This window comes from Rhincodon typus, chromosome 5 (assembly GCF_021869965.1).
Source record: "Rhincodon typus isolate 14 chromosome 5, sRhiTyp1.1, whole genome shotgun sequence".
NCBI lineage: Eukaryota > Metazoa > Chordata > Chondrichthyes > Orectolobiformes > Rhincodontidae > Rhincodon > Rhincodon typus.
The window spans coordinates 71,971,174-71,998,349 of record NC_063336.1 but is presented as its reverse complement, the minus strand read 5'-3'; the positions used below and the strand labels follow the sequence as shown (position 1 = coordinate 71,998,349).

The following is a 27,176-nucleotide window of genomic DNA, read 5'->3' as shown; positions in this document are numbered from 1 at the left end:
ATGCAGTTATATTGCCTAACAGTCTATAGGCCACTAAGTGATGCAAATGATAGAGTAAAAAATTTGCGAGTGGACTACAGAGGAGTACAAGAATTACAGTACAGTAGTTATAACGAGGAATATACATTGGCCTAATAGAAATTGTAGGCTCAGAGCTGGCAATCACCAACTTTGCAATTCTTTTTTACCTTGCATCTCATTTTTGTCCCACTTTTGATGTTTAAATGAACCTGTATTGAATTCTTACTCTGTAATCATTGATTTAAACCTCAGTGATTGTACTTGAAGCAAAAACAAATCAATCATGTATTCAGTAGCAATATTATTAGTACAAGACTTTATCCTAAGGTGATAACAAGGTGCAGAGCTGGATGAACACAGCAGGCCAAGCTGATGCTGCTTGGCCTGCTGTGTTCATCTGGCTCTACACCTTGTTATCTCAGATTCTCCAGCATCTGCAGTTCCTGCTATCTCTTTATCCTCAGGGTTTCTTTTTCGTGATTATGATTTTTACAGCTGTTATTGTTTTCCTTAGATCAGTGTTCTGCAGGAAAAAAAAGCTCTCGCATTATTTAAAAGGTTGCAGATGTGGGAAATGCAAAGAGCACACATTGGTGAAGAGGCTTTCTATATAATTATGAAGCTCCAGAAAGTAACAAAACCAGTTTCTGGAAGTCTGTAGAAAGTTTTGCTGCAAGTGTGATCTTTATCCCACTGAACAAAATGTTTTTGCTGACAATTAAGAGCTTCCAGTTCCTCAACTGCTATTCCTTCATTGCTTGCCCCGCTTCCATCTCACTCTCCGGACCTCTACAACGGCTGCGCTGCCTGGGGACGGAGCCCTACCCTACAGCCTGGAAGCCGTACTTGGGGACTGAGGCTGCTTTTGCGCATGTTCCTGCTCCACCCCTTGCAAGCTCCTCAACCAGGCTCCAGGTTATACAGCAGCATTAGCCGCGAATGGTTTCCTACCTTTGGGAGTCATCCCACCGTCGGCAGCACAAGGACCGGGCAAAGAGGCAACAGCCAGGGAAACAGCTGGGGTTACACCTTACATTTAGGGGCCATTTTGGATTATGAATAATTGTGTAGTATTTAAAAAGGGTAACTTCTTCCTGTATTGAGCTCTCTGACTCTTCGACTGCTGGCTAAAAATATGAATAATGGTTGATTATCTAGGATAATCAACTAGATGGAGATAAAGTTTAATACACGGAAAATATGACCTGATGATGTGAGAGAAACCATCAAGGACGTTTAAATAGCTTAAATTTTGCGAAGTCTGCAGACCTTGAGATATTTTTGAGAAAGAATTGATAAAGCTCTTTATTTTGGGAAAGTGTGACCAAGACCATAAAAGACTGGCTAAACCTAAAAAAAAGAACTACAAATGCTAGAAATCAGAAATTAAAACAGAAATTACTCGAAAAATCAGCAGGACTGGCAGCATCTGTGGAGAGTTAACATTTCGGGGGTCCAGTGACCCTTCTTCAGAACTGATTGTAAAAAGGAAAGGGTTGGTATATATGCTGAAGATGGGAGGTGTTTGGAGTAAACAATAAGCGGAGATAGTCATAGTCATAGACTCATACAGCACGGAAATAGACCCTTGGGTCCAACCAGTCCATGCAGAACATAATTCCAAACTAAACTAGTCCCAGCTGCCTGCTCCTGGCCCATATCCCTCCAAACCTGTCCTATTCATGTACTTATCCAAATGTCTTTTAAATGTTGTAATTGTACCCACATCCACCACTTCCTCAGGAAACGCAAACCACCCTCTGTGTAAAAAAATTTGCCTCATGTCTTTTTTAAATCTCTGTCCTCTAACCTTAAAAATGTGCCTCCAGGCAGACAAAGGAATAGGTTAAAGTCAGCTTTGGAGAATGAATAGCTGCTAATGGGGACTATTAGTGGCTGATGATGGATTATTTGTGGGTAACAGCCCATGTGATGACAAGACCTAGTGTGTGGGATTGGGGAAAGGACGTGGAAGAAGATGCTCAAGCCCTAAAATTATTTAACTTGATATTGAGTTCAAAAGGCTGCAGGGTTCCCAAGCAGAACATGAAGTGATGTTCTTCCAGCTTGCTCTGAGCTTCGCTGGAGCACTGTTGTAAGCCTGAGACAGCTCAGGGTCATTTTTGTGGACAGAACATAGGTGTTCTGCAAAGTGGTTGCTGAGTCTGTGCTTCATCTCCCTAGTGTAGAGGAGATCACATTGTGAGCAGCAAATACAGCAGTCTAGATTGAGTGAAGAGCAGGCAAATCACTGCCTCACCTGGAAGCTATGTCTGGGGCCTTGGTTAGCGAGGAGGGAGGAAATAAATGAGCAGGTGTTATGCCTACTCTGATTGCATGGGATGGTGCCACAGGGCTGTGGGGAGGGATTGGGTTAGAGGAGGAGTGGACCAATGTGTCCCAGAGGAATGGTCCCAAGGGAGTGGAGGGGAATATCTGTCTGGTGGTGGCATCCTGCTGGAGGTGGTGGGAATGATGGCTCATGATCCCTTGGATGTGGATGCTGTGGGATGATAGGTGAGGATCAGAGGGATCCTATCAATGTTTGGAAGGGAAGAAAAGGGGTGAGGGCTGAAATGTGGGAGATTTGTTGGAGACGGTTGTGGTCCTGTTAACCACAATGGTGGGGAATCCTCAGTTAAGGAAGAAGGTGAACATTTTGGAGGTCCACTTCTTGAAGTTGGCATCATCGAAACAGATGCAATGGAGATGGAGGAAGAGGGTAAATGGAATAGAGTCTTTACAGGAAGGAGAGTGTATGGATGTATAGTCCTGGTATCTGTGGGAATCGGTGGATTTGTATTGGATATTAGCGGCCAGCCTGTCCCCAGAAATAGAAACAGAGTTGTGGAGGAAGAGAAGGGAGGAGTCAGAGATGGACTAGGTAAAGGTGGAAGTAGAGTGGAAATTGGAAGCAAAATTGATAAACATTTCCAATTCTGGATGAGAGAGGGAAGCAGCACTGATGATGTGAATGATGTACCGGAGAAGGAGTTGTGGTTGGAGGTCAGAGTAGGACTGAAACAAGGAATATTCCACATACCACACAAAGAGACATGCATACCACTCATTCTCAAAAGATTGAATTCGAGGCAGAAATTGAGCTTAAAGGAATCATTACTTACAGCACATGCCCGTCAGCTGAGTAGTCCAGTAAATCACTGAAGATAACAGAGGAGGAAGGCTCATTGACAGAGTGACTGATCATAGACTCCACTCCCACGTGAGTTTATTCAGAGACATGATATATAGAAAAAAGGATGTTTTACCATTTTAGGGAACTGCCATGGACAAACTAGTTTGGTTTGTACTATAATAAACTTGCCTCAATACATATATCTGTATATATATACATACAATGTACTTTCCCTTCAAAAAAGTTATCTTCTTTCTTATTTATTTTTGTATTAAAATTTATAATTGCTATACTATTATAATTATTTTCAATATTAAATGATTTGGATGTAAACATAGGAGGTATGGTTAGTAAGTTTGCAGGTGACACCAAAATTGGAGGTGTAGTGGATAGCCAAGAAGGTTTCTTAGAGTACAACGGGACCTTAATCAGATGGGCCAGTTGGAGTTTAATTTATATAAGTGTGAGGTGCTGCATTTTGGAAAGACAAATCAGGGCAAGACTGATATGGTCCTGGGGAGTATTGCTGAATAAGGGGACCTTGGAGTGCAGGTTCGTAGTTCCTTAAAGGTAGAGTTGCAGGTAGACAAGATAGTGAACGAGGCATTTGGTATGCTTGCCTTTATTGGTCAGTGCAATGAGTATAGGAGTTGGGAGGTCACGTGGCAGCTGTACAGGACATTGGCTAGCACACTTTTGGAATATTGCATTCAATTTTGATCCCTCTGCTATAGGAAGGATGTTGTGAAACTTGAAAGAGTTCAGAAAAGATTTACAAGGATGTTGCCAGAGTTGGAGGGTTTGAGCTATAGGAAGAGGCTAAGGGTGCAATTGTTTTCCCTAGAGCATTTAAGGCTAAGCATGAGGGGCATAAATAGGGTGAATAGCCAAGGTCTTTTCTCCAGGGTAGCAGAGTCCAAAACTATGGAGCATATGTTTAAGGTAAGAGGGGAAAGATTTAAAAGGGACCTAAGGGGCAACTTTTCCGTGCAGTGTGGTGGTGCATATATGGAATGAGCTGCCAGATGAAGTAGTGGAGGTTGGTACATTTACAACATTTCAAAGGCATCTGGATGGATATTGGAATAAGAAGGGTTTAGACGGATATGGGCTAAATGCTGGTAAATGGGACCAGATTAATTTAGGATATCTGGTCGGCATGGACGAGTTGGACCGAAGGGCCTGTTTCCATGCTGTACAGCTCTATGACTCTGACTCATGTCACTCATTCCTTGTAGTGCAGACTATGGCTGTGATTCTGGGTAAGACTCCATAGGGATCTTGCATCCTACATATTTTTGCATACAGGAGCATTTTCTACGGTAGTATGTTTCTCGGCCAATAAGAAGAGAATAGCTGCTGCTTGAGAATAAAGTGAGTCAAGTGAATTGTGTCAGTAGGGAACAATGATTACTGTATTTTAAGCTTGGCTAGGAAAAATGACAATCCAGAAACAGAATAATAAACTGGAGGACAGCCAATTTCAATGGGGTAAGAATGGTATCTTGTCAAGTTAGAATCAAAGATTAGGAACATTAGTAGACCATCTAGCTTCACCATTTTATATCATGGCTGATGATCGACTGCAATGCCATGTGCCCACGCAACTCCACATCCTTGATGTCACTTGGGACTAGACATTTGTAAATTTTGGTTTTTGACTTTATCACCGAGCTTTCACAGACCTCTGGGGTAGAGAATTCCAAACTTTCACACCCTCAGAGTGGAGAAGTTCTTCCTCATCTCAATCTAAAATGGCTTGCCTTTTATTTTGAGATTGTATCCCTTGGTATTAGACTGCATAGCCAGGAAAAAAAATGTTAGTACATAAGAACAAGGAGCAGGAGTGGCAATTCAGCCCATTGAGCTGCTCCACCAGTTAATTGATCATGGCTGATCTCATCTCGACCTCAACTCTACTTTCCTGCCCACTCCCCATGTTGAGTCAAAAACTTCCGGACCCCACAAGAGTTCCATTAACTTCTTTATTTTAGCTTAGCCAGCGAGAGGTCTGGAGTCAACACCAAAGTCACAGTCAAGCTCTCACTTGGTGGACTCTCGTCGGACCTCTGTGTATAACATAAAAGCAGTACATTTTATAGCCCGCATGTGTGTGATTAACATACATATTTCTCTACCCGACCTGACTAAATGTTATCACATCCCATACTGTTCACATGAGTCATAAGCAGATAAGCAGTGCAGTTAACAATGTTCCATTGAATAGAGGAAGTAGCCCTAGCCGTGGGTGGAGGGGAGGTTGAGCAAGAACAGCTGCAACCTTCAGCTTGTCACTAACACAGGCACACATTCCAAAATTTATGGTACATTGTTATTTCAGCAAAACTTCTAACTATTGCTTCCCCAATACTTTATCACCCATAACCCTTTAACACATTACTAATTAAAAATCTGTCTATCTCCTCGAATTTATTTAGTTTCCTGGTGTTCACTGCACTCAGGGATAGTGAATTCCATGACCCTTTCAGAAAAGTAATTACTCCTCATTTATATTTTAAATCTGCCAACCTTTAGCTATAAACTATGGTCTCTAGATTGCCTCACATGCTTTGTGAAGCTACACTGCCCATCCCTTAAAGAATTTTGTATGTTTCTATGAGTTTGCCTCTCAGTATTCTAAATGCCACAGAATAAAGACCCAGTCTCCTCAATCACTCCTCTTGGGACAGTCCCTTCATGCTAGAAGCAGTCTAGTGAAACTTTTTTTCATGCAGAGGATGGTGCATGTATGGAACGAGCTGCCAGAGGAAGTAGTGGAAGCTGGTACAATTACAACATTTAAAAGCTATCTGGATGGGTTTTTTTTAATTAGGAAGGATTTAGAGGGATGTGGGCCAAATGCTGGCAAATGGGACCAGATTAATTTGGGATATTTGGTCAGTGTGGATAGGTTGGACTGAAAGGTCTGTTTCCATGCTGTACATCGCTATTACTCTATGACCCTTCTTCACGCCTTCCGAATATCCTTCCTTAGACAAGGGGACCAGAACTGTGCACAATCTTCCAGAGGCAGTCTAACCAATATTCTATACAACTGAAGTAAGGCTTCTTTGCTCCCATACTCAAATCTTCTTGTGATAAAGGCTAACATAATCTTTGCCTTCTGAATTGCTTGCTGCACCTATGTGCTAACTTTCAATGGCTTATGAAAGAAGACACCTAGGTCTCTTTGGACATCAACATTTTCTAAACTTTCATTGATCAAGAAAGACTTCCATTTCCACTCCTCCTGCCAAAGTGGATACAACATGTGCTTTTGTCCGTTCACTTGGTCTGTTTAATGCCACAAAGCTTCTTTGCATTCTCTTCACAATTCTTCATTTCCACCAAGTTTTGTATCATCTGCAACATTGGAAATATTACAATTGATCTCCAAATCCAAATCATTTAGCAAGCAAAACTATACCCAAATACATGGACTGCCTTTAAAAAAGAGCTTATTGAAGTACAAACATAGAAATTGCTGGAAAAGCTCAGCAGGTGTGGTAGCATCTGTGATGAGAAATCAGAGTTAACACGTTGGGTCCGGTGAACCTTCCTCAGAACGTCAAGTGCAGTTGGGACATATTCCCAGGAAGAGGAAATGTAGCTCGAAGCAACCTAGACCTCCCTAGATGATGAAAGAAAATAATGCTAAGATGGAGCAGAACAAGTGTGTTTATGACCAATATTTAAGACAACTGGATAATACAATTGAGAACCTTCTAAATGAGTTAATGATTTGTTCCTCTCCCTTTTAGGCAGTGAGTTCCAGACTCATACCATCCTCTAAAAGTTTTTCCTCATGCCCACCAATCATTAAATCTTTGCCCCTGTAGACATTTACCTCTCTGCAAAGGTAAATATGCCTCCAACCCAACAACTTTATCCAGAGACCTGATAATTTTGTGCACATCTCCTATCTGCCTCCTCAATAGTCCTTACACCATTCTCATAAATCGGTGCCTATTGCAATTACATCTTTTCTGTAAAGTGACCAGAATTGTGTACAGTACTTAAGTTGTGCCCTAAATAATGATTTATAGTTTCAACATTACCACTCTATTGTTATATTCTCTGCCTTGGTTGAAGGAAAGGATTTTATATGCCTAGCTTCTTATTCATGTTCTTACATGACCTGCTATTTTGAAACAATCACTGGAGTGCCTTGTTCAAGTTTTCACATTAATTACAGTGCAATCATACTGATGTTGAGAAGAGGACTAGAAGTTAGTACTACAACAAGCTGGGCGACACTTCTGTTTGCTCATTATCACAAGCTACCTATAATTCAGCTACTTATTAAGAAATATCATTGACAATCAAAGACTGAAACAACAACTTACACTGTATTGCATGTAGCAACCCAGACAAGACCCCTCAAGCAAGTTAAGCCTCACAATCCAACTTAGCTATTACCCGATTTATGGTTGAAGGAAGGGTCACTCAACCTGAAACATTAACTCTGATTTCCCTCCACAGATGCTGCCAGATCTGCTGAGCTTTTCCAGTAATTTCTATTTTTGTTTAATTGGCATGTTGCTTTTAATTCCTTTATGACTGTTTGTCCTTGTACTTTTCATCTCAAGAAACAGTTTATTCCAGAAAAAGTTATTGTTGATTCCATTGCAGATTCAATCCATGAACAGTTATTAAAGTTCTAAAGTTTACATTGTCACATGACCAAATTACCAAGCAATTCTGTGCGGATGAATCAATGAACTGTGTGTTATTCCAGTCAGCTGTCCGAGGATATTGACATTATCATGAACATATCATTTGAATGTGTTTTTTGTTGCATGAATAATCTGCCGCCTATATATATATACATATATATATATATATTTTGCAATATACCAACCATCCTTTTTTTTTGACTAACACCATTTTTGCATCTTATGTTGATGTCTACGCCACATTTTCAGGCAGTGCACCATATCCTGGTACCAGTATTTGACATCTCCAACTCAATGTTGGATAACTTGATTATTGTGTCCTTGCATATTATTGAAGATTCAAAATAACTTTAGCTTCAGTGATAATGTTAGTCTAGAAATTTGATGGACTGGGTGAATTGCTTGCATTCCTGTATCTTAAGGTATTGCATCAGGCTGTTGTTCCTTTTGCCCAGCACACAGCCAAATATGAGGTCTCAGAGCTCCCTGTCAATACCGCGATCTCTGGTCTAAGTATTCATATTTCTAACATTTATTTTCCTGTACGTTTTTTTAGCACTGTATCGTCATCCTTGGCTATGACATCGACAATTGCCAAATTTAAACCTTTCCTGAATTTGATATCAGATTTCTAAAGAAGCCTGTCCCAGTCTTTCTGTTTTGGCTCCAGGCACCAAGTCCCAACATTCCTGGTGACGTATTGTTGGAGTTGGTCTAAAATTATATTGCGGCATTTAATATTGCATTCTTAATAAATGGACAATATCTTGTATATGAATGAGGGTTTCGTTAACAGCCTTGCACCTACAACAGGTTTTGATTGTGTTTGGCTGACTCCATATTAGGGTTGATCGGGTTGGGTAGAGGTTGCATTGCAATTTTTGACTATTGATGAGGCAAAACAATATGATATGGCATGAGCATACGATCCATATATTCAAAACTTTATTAAACTTGTAAAATGACATCCATGAATTCTGACTTTTAAGACTTGAGCACTTTGCAAATTCCAACTCCCTACATGCTGTGTATCAGTTCCCCAACTTAGTCTGGTCAGGGTCTGGTCAGGAGGGGATCAATGGGATCCTCCCTCTCCAGCATACTACATTTCTCTGAGAGGAAATGATTGAATTTCTTGATGAACTTGAGACCTCCCAGTCTCTCTTTGATATATGTGTTGCAATTGCCCTAGAATTGGAATAATGAATGAATTGCTGTTTCGTAAAATATTTCAAGTCCTTCATGTTTTCAAATGATCACAGCTAGAATTTGCACCTTAAGGTTCAGCATGCTGAGCCTATCATTCTTGTTGCTGGAGTACAGGAGACAGTCTGTTTTATATTGGTAGATGTGGGATTTTCTTTGAAGCATTCTTAATGATTTGAACAAGTTTAACAAGCATGTTTTGCAACGCTTCTGAAATGATCAATGGAAGCACAACTGGGGAAGACATAAGTCTTCAGGATCTTTATTCTTTGTGCTGGTGAGAGAGCTTCTGTTCTTAGGCTTGAGTTTCTCTTCCCAGTCACACTAAGTTAGACTTGCTCATGGATCTGTGTGGGCTCCCATGCCTGAAGGTATTTCTCAGTTTCACTTGGTGGAATGTAGGATATAGATTCACCCTTGAGCTTCCTATTTTTCCCATGATTGTATAGGAAATTGTTCCCCTTATGTGTTAAGTGGAAACTTTCATTTTCATTGCATTACATAGTCAGGCTTGTGATGTTCCAAAATGACTGAACTAGTTTTGGATTCTGTTTCAGTTGTTCGTTAGCTCATTGAGCCGGTTGTTCTGAGGTGTGCAGATGTTTCGTTACCATTCTAGGCAACTTCATCAGTGCGACCTCTAATTGAAGAATTCTGTTTCATCCCAGTTGCTATGTAGAGCTATGTTGCCTATGAAGCCCAAATTAGAGCAGTTTCTTTCTCCCAGGAGCATGGAGATTCCTGTATTGGCCCTCTCCAGGGAACACTCTAATGAGTTCAATTTAATGCTGAATCATATTGCAAAGGATGTTATCCTGCTTTACTCCTCTCTGTATTTTTTATTGGGTGTTGGCTTAGTTGAGATCAAGGATATGAACAATCCTTCCAAGGCTGTCACTTTTGCTACATCTCAGAATTCTGTATTATTGTGTAATCTTTTGCCTTGTTTGACTTCCCCAAATGCTTCACCCGAGACTTCTCCAGTTTGAATTCCACTGCCATTTGTGTGCTTCACATGAGGGGTTCATCAATATCTTCAACAGTATACACGTATACAAAAATTAAGGGAGAAATCAGGCAAGTTAAACGGGACACAAGATGACTTTGGCAGATAAGATAAAGGAGAATCCAAAGGGTTTCTACAAGTACATGAAGGGCAAAAGAGTAACTAGGGAGAGAATAGGGCCTCTTAAAGATCAACAAGGTGGTTTATGTGTGGAGCCACTAAAATAGGTGAGATGAGGTTGTTGATTTGCTTGCTGAGCTAGCTTGTTCTCGTTTAGATGTTTCAACACCATGCTAGGTGACATCATCAGTGGATCCTCCGATGAAGCGGTGTTTTTCTACTCCGCTTGGAATTTATACTGTTTGTTCCATTAAGGCGAGTCCTGTTATTTCCGGTTTTGATCTGTATGGGTTTGTATATAGGGTCCAATTCTGTGTGTTTGTTGATTGCATTACGGGTGGAGAATCATGCCTCTAGGAATTCCCGTGCGTGTCTATGTTTGGCTTGGGCTACTTTGGTTACCTTGTCCAAGTTAAACTGATGGCCTTCATTGTCTGAGTGTACCGATATTAAGGAGAGTTCGTCGTGCCGTTTTGCTGCTAGTTAATGTTCATGTATTCTGATGGTTAGTTTCCTTCCTGTCTGTCCAATGTAATGTTTGTGGCAGTAATTGCATGGTAATTTGTAAACCACGTTGGTTCTGCATGTTGTGGGAATGGCGTCTTTAATCCTTGTAAGTGTTTGTTGTAGAGTGGCTGTGGGCATGTGGGCCACCATGATTCATAGTGGTCTTAGCAGTCTTTTTGTCAGTTCCAATGTGTTCTTGATATATGGCAATGTGGCTAATGTGTTAAGGCATACTGTGTCCTCCTGTTGTTGTCTGTTTAGTAGGCATCTGCAGATGAAGTTCCGGGGATATCCGTTTATAATGAGGATTTTATTTAGGTGCTCTTCCTTTTTCCTGCATAGTTCTGGGGTGTTGCAGTGTGTCCTGGCCCATTTAAATAGTGTCCTAATGCAGCTTTGTTTGTGGGCCTTGGGGTGGTTGCTGTGGAAGTTGAGTTTTCGATCAGTATCGGTTGCTTTTCTGTATACTGAGAATTGGAACTCCCTGTTGGTCATACGCTCATCTTTAACATCCAGAAACGGAAGTTGATTGTTGTTTTCTTCTTCCCTTACGAATTTAATCCCTGTGAATACGCTGTTGATGGGGTTGTGGGTCTCTTCTAATTTGTTGTGTTTAATAATGACAAATGTTTTGTCTACGTACTGGATCCACAGTTTAGGTTGAATGCAGGGGAGGTTGGTGTTTTCTAGTCTTTGCATGACTGCTTCTGCAATGAGTCCTGACATGGGTGACCCCGTTGGTATACCGTTGATCTGTTTGTATACTTGACAATTAAAGATGAAGTGTGTGGGAAGGCAGACGTCTAGCAGTTTAAGTATGTTGTCATTGCTGATTGAGCTCCTGGTCTACGTTGAGATCCTAATACGTGAAATCCTGAAAGAATATTTCTCATCAGTATTTACCATCGAAAAAGGCATGGATGCTAGGGAAGTTGGGGAAATAAATCGTGAATTCTTGAAGAGAGTCCATATTACAGAAGAAGAGGTGCTGGAAGTCTTAAAACGCATTAAGTAGATAAATCCTTGGGACCTCATGAAACGTATTGCAGGACTTTGTGAGACGTAAAGGAGGAAATTACAGGGAGCCTCACGGAGATATCAACAGCCACGGGTGAAGTGTCTGAAGATTGAAAGTTGGCTAATGTTGTGCCATTATTTAAGAAAGGCTGCAGGTAAATGCCTGGGAGCTGCCAGTGAGCCTAACGTCTGTGGTGGGTAAGTTGCCAGAAGGGATTCTGAGAGACAGGACCTACAGCCATTGGAAAGGCAAGAAGTCTTTTGTGATAGTCACCATGGCTTTGTGCATGGGAAATCATGTCACATGAATTTGATTGAGATTTTTGAAGGGGTGACTAGGAAAGTAGATGAGGGCAGTGTGGTAGACATTGTCTACATAGACTGTAGTTGGGCCTTTGATAATGTACTGCATGGTGGCTTGTTGAGTAAGGTTAAATCTCACAGGATCCATGGAGAGCTGACCACCTGGATACAAAATTGGCTTGAAGGTTGAAGACAGCAGTAGTGGTAGAGGGTTGTTTTTCAAACTGGAGGCCTGTGATCAGCAGTGTGCCATAGGGATCGATGCTGGGTCCACTGTTATTGTCATTTATATAAATGATTTGGATTAGAATCAGGAGGTATGGTTAGTAAGTTTGTGGATGACACCAAGATTAGTGGTATAGTGGACGGTGAAGAAGGTTATCTGGGAATACAACAAGATCTTGATCGACTGGGCAGGTGGGCTGAGGATTGGCAGATGGATTTTAATTTAGATAAATACAAGGTGTTGCATTTTGGTAGGTCAAACCAGGGCAGGACTTAAACAGTCAATGGTAGTGCCCTGGGGTGTGTTACAGAACAATGACATCTCGGGTACAGGTTCATAGCTCCTTGAAAGTGGAGTCACAAGTACACAGTAATGAAGAAGGTGTTTGGCATGCTTGCTTTCATTAGTCAGAGCATTGACTATAGGAGTTGGGATGTCTCGTTGCAGCTGTACAAGACATTGGTAAGGCCACAGTTCTGGTTACCTACTATAGAAAGGATATTATTAAACTAGAAACAGTGCAGAAGAGATTTACTGGGATACTACCTGGACTGGAAGGTTTGAGTTATTTGGAGAGGCTGAATAGGCTATGACTTTTTTCCCTGGAGCATAGGAGGTTGAGGGGTGACCTTATAGAGGTCTGTAAAATCATGAGAGGCGTAGATAAGGTATATAGCTAACAGCTTTTCCCCATGGTATGGAAGTCCAAAACTTGAGGGCATAGGTTTAAGTTGAGAGGGGAGAGATACAAAAGCATCCAGAGGGGCAATTTTTTTCACGCAGAGGGTGGTGAGTGTCTGGGACGGGCTGCCAGAGGTAGTGGTGGAGGTGAATACAATTTTGTTATTTAAGAAACATTTTGATGGGTACATAGCTGGGATAGGTATGGAGAGATAGGGACCACACACAGGCAAATGGGACTAGAGTATTTATGAAAACTGGGCGCAATGGACAAGTTGGCCAAAGGGCCTGTTTCCATGCTGTAAACCTCTGTGACTCTAATCAATGACTTGAGTGGCAGGAGGAAGATTGTGGAGGCATTGGAAAAAGTGGTGTTATTAGACAAATTGTTCTTGCAAAGAGGCCATTAGAGACGACAGATTATGTAGCCAATTTTTTGGCTGTTACAATTAAATAAGACTACAAGTAACATCAAAGGTACAAAATGAATGAGCCAACAAAAATTTAGGAGGGGAAAAAAAACCGATTCATTCCACCTGAACTACCGATTTATCACCATACTACAACATGTACGGGGATGTAGCTCAGTGGTAGAGCGCATGCTTTGCATGTATGAGGCCCCGGGTTCAATCCCCGGCATCTCCACTTCTTTTTCCATTCGGCCTTTGTGCTTTCATTAGGAGTTAACAAAGGGGCTGGAAATTTTCTCCGGATGAACCAGGCATTTTTGTTCCGGTTCAAACTCCGTTTCTATAATTTACATTCTTTAGCTTTGTGGGAACAAGGAAACACTCAGCAAGTCCCGTATACGTCGTATTCCAAATGAGAACCTGCACTGGTTGGAGGAGCCGTTTAAGATTTTGGATTTGTGCCAATGTTCTTTTAACGCTTTAAATCCATCCTCGCTGTCAAAGTAACTGCCGCTCTATTCATTTTTATCACCGCGCTCGGCCTCGTGGGTAACACGTCATCCAGAGGCTGTGTACCCAAATACAGTGACGTGCGTGACCGTAACCAGGGAAACGGCGGCTGGTTCGGAGTTTGTGGGAAGAAATAAAGCGAACGGAGTCGAGATTAGGTCTGGGGGAAGCTAATGCAGCTGAAACATCTGAAAACCCTTCTGAATCCTCAGGTACAGCGTACACACACACAGTGTACACGTTGTGATAGCTTGCATTGTCCATTGTTTTAAGGCCTCTCCTCCTCTTTCCTGGGTCGTCCGGTGTGGGAAATGCCATTTGTTTTGTGGTCCTGATTTTTAACCGACAAGAAAAAGACAAATTGCTGGAGAAATTCAGCAAGTCTGGCAGTATCCGTGTAGAGAAAAACGCAGTTAATGTTTCCACTCCATGACCCTTCTTCAGAACTCGAAACGTGAAATGTGATTCCTCTCCCTCCACAGATACTGCCAGACCTGTTGAGTTTCCCGAGCAATTTCTGTTTTTGTTTCAGATCGGTTTTATGAAACGGTAAGGTCGAGGATCGCTACGGTCTCGACGTCAGTCCTTCAGAAACTAAGAGGCCCTGCATATGTGTAGCACTTTGCAGGATTTTCCAGACCGCCTTACCTTATAGCTAATTTGGAAGGCATTCACTGTTATAATGTGGAACGTATAGACTTTCAGAGTTGCCGCTCATTGACTCTGGGTGGACGTGCAATTCCCGGAGACTAATCCTCTTTAAAATCGATTTCACATTTGTATTAACATTCTGTGGATGCAGGAAATCTGATGAAACAAGTTCTGATGAAAGATCGTGGATCTGAAAACTTGAATCTTTTCCTTTCCCCATTGCCTCCTGTTGTGTATTTCCAACGTCTTGTTTTTATTTTGCGTTTGTGTATATTTATTTCTATTTCATTCCTTCAGTTTCTCTTGTGTTAAATGGATGAAGTTTCGGTCTGGCGGGAGCCGAGTTGTAATTCATGTTCAGATTCACATTTACACTTATATTTACCATCACGTCAAGAAACATAAAAACATTGACTAAACCTGACAGATTTATTGCACCAAAGGTGATATGGCTCAATGTTTCTGTGTCAGTTGAAAAACAGTAATTTAACCTATTCCTATTTTGCAACTTTTATTCTGTAGCCTGGGGGAAATCAAGTCACTTCAAGTGCATATTCAAGCGCCTTTTAAACGCACTGGGGATTTCTGCCTTTATACTTTCAGTCAGTCAGTTCCAGAACCCCAATTGCCTTTTAGCTGAAAAAGATACTTGTCAACAGTTACAGCAATTAAATCAATGATTCCTCCCCAAGCTAGTTATAGACCTCAGTGCTAAGGGAAATAAGTATTTCCTATTCACTCTGTCTACTTCTCAACAGCTTGTGTTCCAAAGAAAACAACCCCATCCCATTAAATCTTTACTCATAGCTAGAATTTTACGTTCCTGACAATTTTGCATCCTTGTTTAACAAAGAACTGCTGTTGCTGGAAATCAAAATCAAAAACTCACAGGTCTGGTAGCATCTGTGGAAAGAAAGCAGAATTAATGTTTCAGGTCCAGTGACCCTTCTTTAGTACTGATTGTAGCTAGGGAAAGATTGGTATATATGCTGAAGATGAGATGGGGGAAAGAATAAACAATAGGTGGAGATGAAGCCCAGAGAAAGAGAGAGAGACTGAGAAAACAACAGTTGGTCAGACAATAGAATGGATTGAGGTCAGTTTGGGGGAATCAGTATCTGTTAATTGTGACCATTAGTAGCTGACAATGGGATGGTTGTGATTGCAGCCCTTATGATGACAAGTCATGGTGTGTGGGAGTTCAGGTAAGGAATTGGGAGAAGGTTCTCTGGCCCTAAAATTATTGAACTCAGTATTGAATCACAAAGATTGCAGAGTCACAAAGCGAAAAATGAGATGCTGCTCTTCTAGCTTGCGCTGAGCTTCCTTTGAGTACTGCAGCAAGCCTGAGACAAAGATGTTAGCCAAGAAATATGGTGGTGTGTTCAAGTGACAGACAACAGGAAGAACAGAGTCATTTTTGCAGTCAGAACATAGGTGTTCTGTAAAACGGTTGTCCAGTCTGTGCTTTGTCACTCCACTGTAGAGGAGACCACATTGTGAGCAGCAGATACTGTGGTGCTCTGATGAACAGTCATTTAGACTTGAAACGTTTGCTTGCTGTCTCTCCATAGATGCTGCCTGACCCACTGTGATTTCCAGCAGTTTTTGTTTTCAATACTATAGACTACATTGAGTGAAGTGCAGGTAAATCACTGCTTCACCTCGACAATGTGTCTGGGATGTTGGATAATGACGGAGGAGGAAATAAATGGGCACATGTTTTACCTTCTGTGATTGCATGGGAAGGTGCCATGGCGATATGGGAAGGCGTTTGGAATGAAGGAGTGGACCAGGATGTCCCGGAGGGAATGGTCCCTGTGGAAGGCTGACAAGGGAGTGGAGGGGATTATGTGTCTGGCAGTGGCATCCTGCTAGAGGTGGCAGATACGGCAACTAATGGTCCTTTAGATGTTGATGCTGGTGGAGTAGTAAATGAGGAGGAGGAGGTGGAGCCTGTTACTGTTGTGGGAGGAAGAGAAGGTGTGAGGGCCCAAGTGTGGGAGATGGGTTGAACACGACTGAGGGCCCTATCAACCAAGTGGTGGGGAATCCTTGGTTGAGAAAGAAGGTGGATGTTTTGGAGGCCCCCTTGTAGAAGTTGATATCATTGGAACAGACGCAACGGAAACGGAGAAACAGAGAGAATGGAGAAGAATCTTCACAGGAAGTTAGGTGTGAGGATGTGTAGTCCTAGTAACTGTGGGAGTCAGTGCATTTGTATGGTGGCCTGCCTATCTCAGAAATGTAAGTGGAGGTGAAGGTCTTATGATATTATTGCTGGACTGTTAAACTAGAAACTTGTGGCTAATGTTCTAGGGACCTGAGTTCAAATCCTGCCATTTTGAATTCAATAAAAATCTGGAATTAAGAGTTTAATGATGACCAAGAATCCATTGTCGATTGTCCGCAAAATTCATCTGGTTCATTAATGTCTTTTAGGGAAGCAAACTGCTATCAATATTTGTCTGGCCTACTTGCGACAACCACAGCAATGTTGACTCTGAACCTCAATTATGGATGGGCAATAAATGCCAGCCTCGCCAGTGATGGCCTCATGCTATGAATGAAGTAATTAAACAAAAATGGAAACAAAATGTTGAGGAAGAGATGGGCCAGGTGAAGGTGAGAGCAGGGTGGAAATTGGAAGCGAAATAGATAATCGTTTCTAATTATAGATGAGAGCTGGAAGCAGCACCAATGATATCATCGATGTACTGGAGGGAGTTGTAGGTGGAGGTCAGAGTAGGACTGAAATGTTCCACGTATCGCACAAAGAGACAGGTGTAACTGAGGCCCATGCAGGTAGCCATGGCACACCTTTGACCTGAAGAAAGTGAGATGAGTTAAAAGAGGAGTGAAGACAAGCTCAGCCAGGTGGAGGAAAGATGGTGGTAGACGGTAATGGTTCAAGCCTTCTTCTAGAAGGAAATGAAGAGCCCTGAGCTCTGTATTGCTCATCCTTGATGAAGAGGAGGTGTCTGGAGTCTGCAAACTTGAAATTCTGAAACTGATGTAAAATTTCAGACGTAAGTGATCAAGGGCAGAAAAAATCGAGTTGAGGTAGGAAGAGATGAGTTCTGAGGGGCAGGAACAGGCAGAAACAGTGATTGTGCCTCGGCAGTCCTGTTGGTGGATTTTGGAAAGGAGGTAGAAGTAGGTTTTACGAGGTTGGGAGACTGTGAACTCAGAAGCAGTGGGCAGGCTGAATTGAGATTAGTGACCATCGTGGACACAATAGACTAGAATTCAGTGTGGGGTCACGGTCCAGTGGCGATAGGAGGAAGTGTCCATGAGCTGATACTTTGCCTCTGCAATGTAGAAATCACTATGCCAGACAACAACAGGTCCACCCTTTCGGCAGGCTTGTTTACAAAGTCAGGGTTAGGTCTAAGAGCATGGAATGCAGTCAGTTCAAAGGGAGATAGATTGGAATAGATAAGGGGGTGCAGAGAAATTAAGGTGACCAATGTCACATTGGCAGTTGATGATGAAGAGCTTGAGTACAGGTAAAGGGCTAGAGGGAGAGGTCCAGGTGTAGGGAAAGTGTAGGAGGTGGGTGAAAGCATCTCTATTGCATCTGTTCTGATGATGCCAGCTTCCATAAGAGGGCCTCTAAAATGTCCACCTTCTTCCTCAACCATTGTCAGCTACTGTTATCCCAATTAGCAGCTATTGATTCCCCCAGGCTGACCTGTATCCATTCCCTTGTCTGTTCAACTGTTGTTTTTTTACCTCTGGCCTTCATCTCTGTCTATCATTTACTCCTCCCCTCACCCCATCTTCAGCATAGGTAGCAATCTTTTCCTGGCTACATTCAGTTCTGAAGAAGGTTCACCAGATCCGAAACATTAACTCTGCTTTTTGTGCACAGATGCTGCCAGACCTGCTGAGTTTTTTCAGCAATTTCTGTTTTTATCCCAGACATCCTTGTTAATCTCCACTGTACATTCCCTCACATTCTTCCTGTAATCAGAACTGGAGACAGTACTTCAGCTGCAGTCTAACCAGTGAAGTTCTGGCATGCATTCCCTGTTCTTGGGTCTTGGCCAATAAAGGAAAGTATTTTGTATGCCTTGCTGATGACCTTGTATACCTACCGGAGATCTGTAGACATACCAAGAATCTTCTGCTTCTCGACATAAAGTCATAGAGTTGTACAGCATGGAGACAGACCCTTCGTTCCAACCAGCCCATGCTGACCATTTTCCAAATCTAAACTAGTGCCACCTGCCTGTGCTTGGCCCATATCCCTCCAAACCTTTCCTATTCATGAATCTACCCAAATATCTTTTAAATGTTGTAACTGTACCTGCATCCTCCATTTTTTCTGGTAGTTCATTCTTCACACAAGCCACTGTGAAAAAAAGTGTTTCCCCTCATTGTCCTCCTCAAATCTTTCTCCTCTTACCTTAAACATATGCCCTGTAGTTTTCAACTGCCACCACCCGTCGGGAAAAGACCCTTGTCATTCACCTTATCTAATTCCCTCATGATTTTATAAACCCAATAATGTCACCCCTCAACTTCCAATGCTCCAGTGAAAAAAATCCCAGTCTTTCCAGTCTATTTTTATACCTCAAATCCTCCATTCCCGGTAACACCCTAGTAAATCTTTTTGGAACCCTCCAGTTTAATAATATCCTTCCTGTAACAGGGCAACCAGAATGGTACACTGTACTCCAGAAGAGGTCTCACCAACATCCTGTACAACCTCAACATGATGTCCCAACTCCTATACTCAAAAGGTTTGAGCAATGAGGGCAACTGTGCTAAAATGCCTTCTTAACTACCCACTCTACATAGAAGAATCCCTGCAGAGTGGAAACAGGCTCTTTGGCCCAACAAGTCCACACCAACCCCCAGAGCATCCCATTCAGACCCATTCCCTTATAAACCCACCTAATCTACACGTCCCTGAACACTATGGGCAATTTAGCATGGCCGATTCACCTAGCCTGCACATCTTTGGACTGTGGGAGGAAACTGGAGCACCCAGAGGAAACCCACACAGACACGGGGAGAACATGCAAATTCCACACAGACAGTCACCCAAGGTTGGAATCGAACCCGAGTCCCTAGCGCTGTGAGGCAGCAGTGCTAGCCACTGAGCCACCGTGCCGCCCTCACTGTACATGTGATGCAAATTTCCAAGAATTACAGTTAACGTCTTCCTACCATGCCTTGCCTTGTTTGCTCTTCCCAAGTGCATTACTTTGGATTCAATTCTATTTGCCAATTTTCTGCACACCTGACCAATCCGTAACTTCCAGTAGTCTGCCACTCTCTTCCTCGTAAACCATGAGACAGGTCATTTGTGTATTATCAAATTTTTTTAATCATACCGCCTAAATTAAAGTCTAATACTGTTACAACCCTTGGCTGTCAACCAGAACTTAATATGCCATTTTATTATTCCCACAGCCAACAATCACTTCAGTCAATTTTCTTGGATCTCAAAATTCTTGTTACAGGACTCCACCCTTCCTCATCTTGGTCCTAGGACCATTCTTCCACTGCTGTGTAGACACTCTTCTTTGAATACTGCCACATACAGTGCATGTGATTTTGCTACTTTCCAGATAATGCTCGGGTATTGCACTTGTAAAAGTCAAAACCTTGTTTAAAGAGAAAGAAAGTCAGTGATTGGTCTGGAAATTTAAGTTTGAAAACAGGTTAATAGTTAAAAAGGGCTAGTTCAGAACGAACATCAAAATAAATATGAAGATGATCAGATGCGGTGGGTTGCCAGAGAGGGTTGTTAACGTGAGCATTCTACCCTCAACGAATATGAATTATGGAAGAGCAAAGTCAAATAGAATTATTACTTTTTTAAAATGCAGTCTTAATTTGTGAACTTCAGTTTTCTTTCCTCTTCCCAGGATGGTGCTGCTAAAGTTACATGTATGTCGTGGGCACCCAATAACAGCAAGTTTGCAGTCTGCACTGTGGACAGAGTTGTTCTTCTGTATGATGAAAATGGAGAAAGAAGGGATAAATTCTCTACTAAACCTGCTGATGCCAAGGTTAAAAAACTATTTTCCAAAATAATTATAAGTAACGCTGTGGCAAATATATTAATTAACATGTTCTAAAGATGTGCCATTATCCAACTATACAGCAGGAGAGTAATTTTAAAAACCGAAAGAACTGCGGATGCTGTAAATCAGGAGCAAAAAGAGGAGTTGTTGGAAGTTCAGCTGGTCTGGCAGCATCTGTCAAGAAAAAAATCAGAGTTAACGTTTCAGGTCTGGTGACCCTTCCTCAGAGGGTTCTGAGGAAGGGTCGCCAGAGCTGAAACGTTAACTCTGATTTTTTCTTCACAGATGCTGCCAGACCTGCTGAGCTTCCAGCAACTTCTGTTTTTGTAGTTGAGGAGAGTAATTTTGTTTGTTATAATTAATCATTAAAACTAACCTGTCATGAATTTTGTATATGATCTGAGCTGAATTATGATAGCTGAAAATGGACCAAAGTATACAACAACCTAGTTGTATTCAAAAGAATAGCACAAGGAAACTTCTTTTATATAGGCTAAAGAAAAAAAAAATCACAGTTCTTTACACAGAGGGATGTATTTTACCAAAAATAGTTCAGGTGTCAGTTTTTGGGGAGTTTCATAGTGAGTTTCCATAAAGTCCAGTGAGTTTTCTCACACAGCTCTGCTGTTCAATTTATAATGTGTGGACCATGCCTCCATTCGCCTTTAACAGTAGCTGAAAACCTTTATGCCACTGACACCATATTAAAATCCCAACAGTGCACCATTTCAAATGCTGCACGCCAGGAACTGCTATTCACAGTGCAATGCTGCACAATTCTAAAAGACATGGATGAGAAAGAGAAAGAAATACCTCAGTGTATCCTACTATCTCTGAGAAAGAGATTTGTCAGCTTTGCTGACAGGGAATTGAAGGCCCTGGTGGGTGCAGTGATGGAAAGGAGAGCCATTCACTTTCGTCAGGATTGCTAGAGGAGACACAGCATCAGACCCTGCCACCACAGTCCAAAGTTGCTTCTGAAGCCAGTGCAGAGTCTACAGCTGAATAAATGTCAGCAGATCAGGAAGGAGGTAAATGACCTGCATTCTGCAATGGTAAGTGCAACCATCATCTCTCCTTTACTTCACACTTACTCAAGCTCTGCCACTACACCGAAAAAGGCATCCAAAGTGTGCAGGTTAGGTGGATTGGCCATACTGAATTGTCCATCGTGTCCATGCATGTACAGGTTAGGTGGATTAGCTATGGAAAATGCAAGATTTACAGAGATCAGGTAGTGGGGTGGGTCTGGGTGGGAAGCTCTTCAGAGGGTTGATGTGGACTTGATGGGCTGAATAGCCTGCTTCCATTCTGTAGGGATTCCAGGATGAAGGCTGATGGACTGCAATTCTCATGATTTCATGCACCATCATCCTTCAATTGCTCTCATCCACTCCACTCTCACACAATGATCCCTACATGCCCTCTATGTTTCCTACTCACTCATGGGAGATCTCACCACCTTTCCTCAGCTGCACTAGCATTAACAGCTGTGTGAACCAATTTCGTCTCACTCAATTCCTCCCTTTATTCCAGAAGAAAACAGCCTGTATTAGTGCAGAGAGAGCTAAGACGGGTGGTGGCGTGCTTAACATTCTTCCCATTCAGAACCTTCCCAATCTTCTACCCTTATTTTTCAACTCATTCTCTCTCTTGTCTTCTTCAGGCATAAGCAGCGTCTTCCTCTCTGAAGAGAGCCGGTGCTCCAGTCAGCACTTCTTCCACTTCTGACGGAGAAGGCACAGATCCCTCAGAGGAAGCAACAGCAAGGCTATCTCCTGCACCCTGCACTAGCTGAGATAATTACAACTATCTTTAGCTAGAATCCAGTCAGATGCATTTTCTGGTGAGCACATCATTGGCACATCTCTGCAACTGGCAGAGGATGAAATGCCCCAGGTTGCTGGCATTCAGAGGAGTACTAGAAACAAGGTAACTCGACCTAAAGTGAGTGGACTGCAGTGATTCAAGAAAGCAGCTCACCACCACCCCCTCAAGATCAACTAGGGGCAGGCAATACATGCTGGCCAGCCAATGATGCCCGTGTCTCATGAATGCATTTAAAAAAGTTTTCAGCCCTAGGCAGGAGAAGGCCCCCATCATCTCTGCTATTAATACCTGCATCATAACATGGTGTTCTGTCTGCCACTTCATAAAAGTGTAATGCCACTGCACATCTCTCATCAGTATTCTTTGGAGGACCAGTGACTGTGGGTCTCCTGTATTTTTGCCACAACATAAGTGCACCTTTGGTTGCAAACTCCATATCAGGAGACTGCACCACATTCAGTGGAGGTTGATGCTGGCCCTGAGCCTTCAGCTATGTGTTCCTCATTCGTTTCAATGGATGCTGAAGTGTGGTGGCCACAGAGACGACATGAGCTTTTATACCTGGATCCATTCGTGATGGTTCCAATGAACCTGTTTGTGTAATATCAGAAACAAAGCAGCTCAACAACACTATTCATTCAGCAGTCACAGCACACACACAATATTTAAACAGCACCCTCAAAACATTGGAACATGGAGGCTTCTGACAAGGAGGTAAATGGGATGGCTGTACACGGACTTTGCATATCAGACCTGATTTCAGACATGTGCTGTAAAAAGCCATTTGGTGCACATATGTTTGGTAGCAATGATGGGAACTTTCACCCCATGTCCAACTCCTACATTACCCAAGAAAGGCAGTGTTGTGTATTGGATAATAGTATGGGCATTTTAGAGTTCGTGATGTGAGGTGAGGAGCTCCTGGACTTTGTGCAAACTATTAAACTTTTGAAAGGTGATAGTGAATTTACAATGTAGAGTCATAGAGATATACAGTATGGAAACAGACCCTTTCGTTCAACTCGCTCTGCTGACCAGATATCCTAAATAAATCAATCCCATTTGCCAGCATTTGGCCCATATCCCTCTAAACCCTTCCTATTCATATACCCCTCCAGATGCCTTTTAAATGTTGTAATTGTAGCAGCCTCCACCATTTCCTCTGCCAGCTCATCCCATACACACACCACCCTCTCTGTGAAAAAGTTGCCCCATAGGTCCCTTTTAAATCTTTCCCCTTTCGCCTCAAACCTATGCCCTTTACTTTTGGACCCCCCCATCACGGGGAAAAGGCCTTGTCTATTTACCCTATCCGTGCCCCTCATGATCTTACAAACCTCTACAGGGTCATCCCTCAGCCTCCGACACTCCAGGGAAAATAGCCCCAGTTTATTCAGCCTCTCCCTATTGATCAAACCTGCCAACCCTGGCAACATCCTTGTCAATCTTTTCTGAACCCTTTCAAGTTTCACAGCATCCTTCCTATGGTAGGGAGACCAGAATTGCACGCAGTATTCCAACAGTGGCCTAACCAATGTCCTGTGTAGCCACAACATGACCTCCCAATTCCTATACTCAGAAAGGCAAGCATACCAATTGCCTTCCTCACTGCCCTGTCTATCTGTGACTCCACTGTCAAGGAATTATGAACCTGCAGTCCAAGGTTTCTTTGTTCAGCAATACTCCCCAGGACCTTACCATTAAGTGTACAAACCCTGCCCTGATTTGCCTTTCCAAAATGCAGCACCTCACAATTATCCAAATTAAACTCTATCTGCCACTCCTCAGTCCATTGGCCCACTTGATCAAGATCCTGTTTTACTCTGAGGTAAGCTTCTTTGCTGTCCACTACACCTCCACTTTTGGTGTTATCTGCAAACTTACTAACTGTACCTCCTATGTTCACATCCAAATCATTTATGTAAATGAAGAAAAGCAGTGGACCCAGCACCGATCCTTTTGGCACACTGCTGGTCACAGACCTCCAGTCTGAAAAGCAACCCTCCACGACCACCCTCTGTCTTCTACCTTTGAGCCAGTTCCATAGCCAAATAGCTAGTTCTCCTGGTGTTCTATGTGATCTAACCTTGCAAACCAGTCTACCATGAGGAACCTTGTCGAATTCCTTACTGAAGATCATATCCATGGCTCTGCCCTCATCAATCCTCTTTGCTACTTCTTCAAAAAACTCAATCAAGTTAGTGAGATACGATTTCCCATGCACAAGAATCTCTTTGGATTCTCCTTAACCTTTTTTGCCAAAGCTATCACATGTCCCCTTTTGCCCTAAGATGATAAGGTGTAGAGCTGGATGAACACAGCAGGCCAAGCAGCATCAGAGGAGCAGGAAAGCTGACGTTTCGTTTGCCCTCCTGATTTTCAAGTATACTCCCACTGCTTTTATGCTGTTCTAGGGAATCGCTTGATTTCTGCGGTCTATACCTGACATATGCTTCCTTTGTATTCTTGACCAAAACCTCAATTTCTATAGTCATCCAGCATTCCCTACACCTACCAGCCTTGCCTTTCATCCTAATGGGAACATACTATCTCTGGTCTCTTGTTATCTGGTGAAGGCTTCCTGTTTACCAGCTGTCCCTTTACCTGCAAACGTCAGCTCCCAATTAACTTTTGAAAGTTCTTGCCTAATATCGTCAAAATTGGCCTTCCTGCAATTTAGAACTTTAACTTTTAGATCCGGTCTATCCTTTTTCATCATTATTTTAAAATTAATGGAATTGTGGTCACTGGCCCCAAAGTGTTCCCCCACTGACACCTCAGTCACGTGCCTTGCCTTATTTCCCAAGAGTAGGTTAAGTTTTGCACCTTCTGTAGTAGGTACATCCACATAATGAATCAGAAAACTTTCTTGTACGCACTTAACAAATTCCCCTCCATCCAAGTCCTTAACACGATGGCAGTCCCAGTCTATGTTTGGAAAGTTAAAATTCCCTACCATAACTACCCTATTATTCTTACAGGTAACTGAGATGTGCTTATAAATTTGTTCTGAATTTTCCACTGACAATTGAGGGTGTCTAAAGTACAATCTCAATAAGGTGATCATCCCTTTCTTATTTCTCAGTTCCAACAAATAACTTCCCTGGACGTATTCCCAGGAATATCCTCCCTAAATACAGCTGTAATGTTATCCCTAATCAAAAATGTTACTCTCCCACCCCATCCCCCTCCCTCAGCTCCCTTTCAATCCTTCCTGTACATCTATACCCTGGAACATTAAGCTGCAAGTCCTGTCCATCCCTGAGCCATGTCTCTGTAATTACTGTGATATCCCAGTCCCATGTTCTTTTGCTTGATATTACTTTTACTTCACAGCTATTGTTAGGATTAATTGGTTATGTTGAATAATATGGTCAAGATTGCACCAGATGTGTGGCAGCCATTTTTCGTACTGTATTTATGATTGAGATGAGGATGGAAGGCATCGCAGATTGCATTTCATAGAATGAATCGCTGGCTCAGTCTCTTAATCTTGGTGACCTCCCTCCTCCCAAACCTTCATGTTCCTTTCTGTTTTACCCTCCTTCTCAATGTCTCCCCATGCTCCCACCTTAGTCTGTTGAATATTTAGCTACTTATTTCTTCACTTTACCTTTGAGCCTATCTTAGTTATGCCACCATAGTTATGCACTGTCCCAAACAACCTTCCCCACTATTGCAATATCCCTTTGCCCTTTGTGTTCCGTCAACTCACATCCATATATTGAGTTGCCCATTCTCCCTCCCTCCACCCCCCCACCCCAAAAACCTGAATCTAGTTGGCTGAAGCACCTGAATGGAGGTTGGGCGATGTCCTTGACTCACTGTGCCAGACTTAGCTAAAGACTGCCTGCCTTAGACTTTGAGATGTGACTATTTTATTGAAGCACATGCAGTTTGTTTACAGCATTAGCTGCTGGCACATGCTGCAGGTATGACATCGATGTAGCAAGGTGCCATACAGCAACATGTTACCTCCTTGACTGATCATTGCTGGAGTACACAAGATATTTTGTTTCTGCTCTAAAAGGAGTGGCAGAAGTACTGTGAGCCTCTCAGTTCTGAAAGAGTTGGCAACACATTAAAAAGGCAATGCAGAGACTCTGTGAGCATCCAAATAGTTTCAAAGTTAATAAAAACTAAGAAAACAAGAAATGGGCCCTGAGCTGCACCCTGTTTGGACGCATGAGTTGGGTGCCTGCATGCAAAGCGACCTGGCAACAGCATTACAATGCAAGGAATCAAGTCAATCAGTTACAGATCTGCACTTATGCGAAGTATTATTGCTGGACATAGATTCTTTTCTTGTCATTAGTGTGAGTTGGAGGCAATGTAAACTATGACTGATCAGCTGTTTGTTTAGTTTTACTTGTGAAGTCACTTGTTCAGTATGCTTATCAGCAGTCATCTCTGTAATTCTCCAAAATAAATATTTATGTTTTGTACACATTGATCATTGCAAATTATTTATTTAAAACAACTATGTTTTTCAGTATGGCAAGAAAAGTTATATGGTCAGAGGCATGGCATTTTCACCAGATTCCACCAAAATAGCCGTTGGACAGACAGACAGTATTATATATGTTTATAAAATTGGAGAGGAATGGTAAGTTCTGTGTTTGTGTATTTGTTTCTAATGAACTTGCATACAAACTTGCATTATGTTCACAAATGTTGGAAAATCTGCACCAGTTACATTTACCTTTTTCGTAATCCATGTATGTTGGGCATGCAGAGCCAAACGAGGCACAGTATGTTCAGGGATAGTAGGAACTGCAGATGCTGGAGAATCCGAGACAACAAGGTGCAGGGCTGGATGAACACAGCAGGCCAAG

General features: G+C 42.3%; 1 protein-coding gene and 1 non-coding gene across 2 annotated transcripts in view; both read left to right on the top strand.

Annotated features, from left to right (window-relative positions):
• Window positions 1-13,472: 13,472 nt before the first annotated feature.
• On the top strand, window positions 13,473-13,544 carry trnaa-ugc. The gene has a single exon. It is a non-coding gene; the product is annotated as a tRNA-Ala (tRNA).
• Window positions 13,545-13,889: 345 nt separating this feature from the next.
• The window catches only part of ift172 (intraflagellar transport 172), a 174,366-nt gene continuing 161,079 nt past the window's right edge, over window positions 13,890-27,176 (top strand). The window contains exons 1-3 of the mRNA XM_048597064.1: window positions 13,890-14,031; window positions 20,353-20,496; window positions 26,835-26,947. Of these exons, the coding sequence (XP_048453021.1) occupies window positions 13,993-14,031; window positions 20,353-20,496; window positions 26,835-26,947 (296 nt within the window). The 5' untranslated portion in view covers window positions 13,890-13,992. The remainder of the gene's footprint in view (window positions 14,032-20,352; window positions 20,497-26,834; window positions 26,948-27,176) is intronic.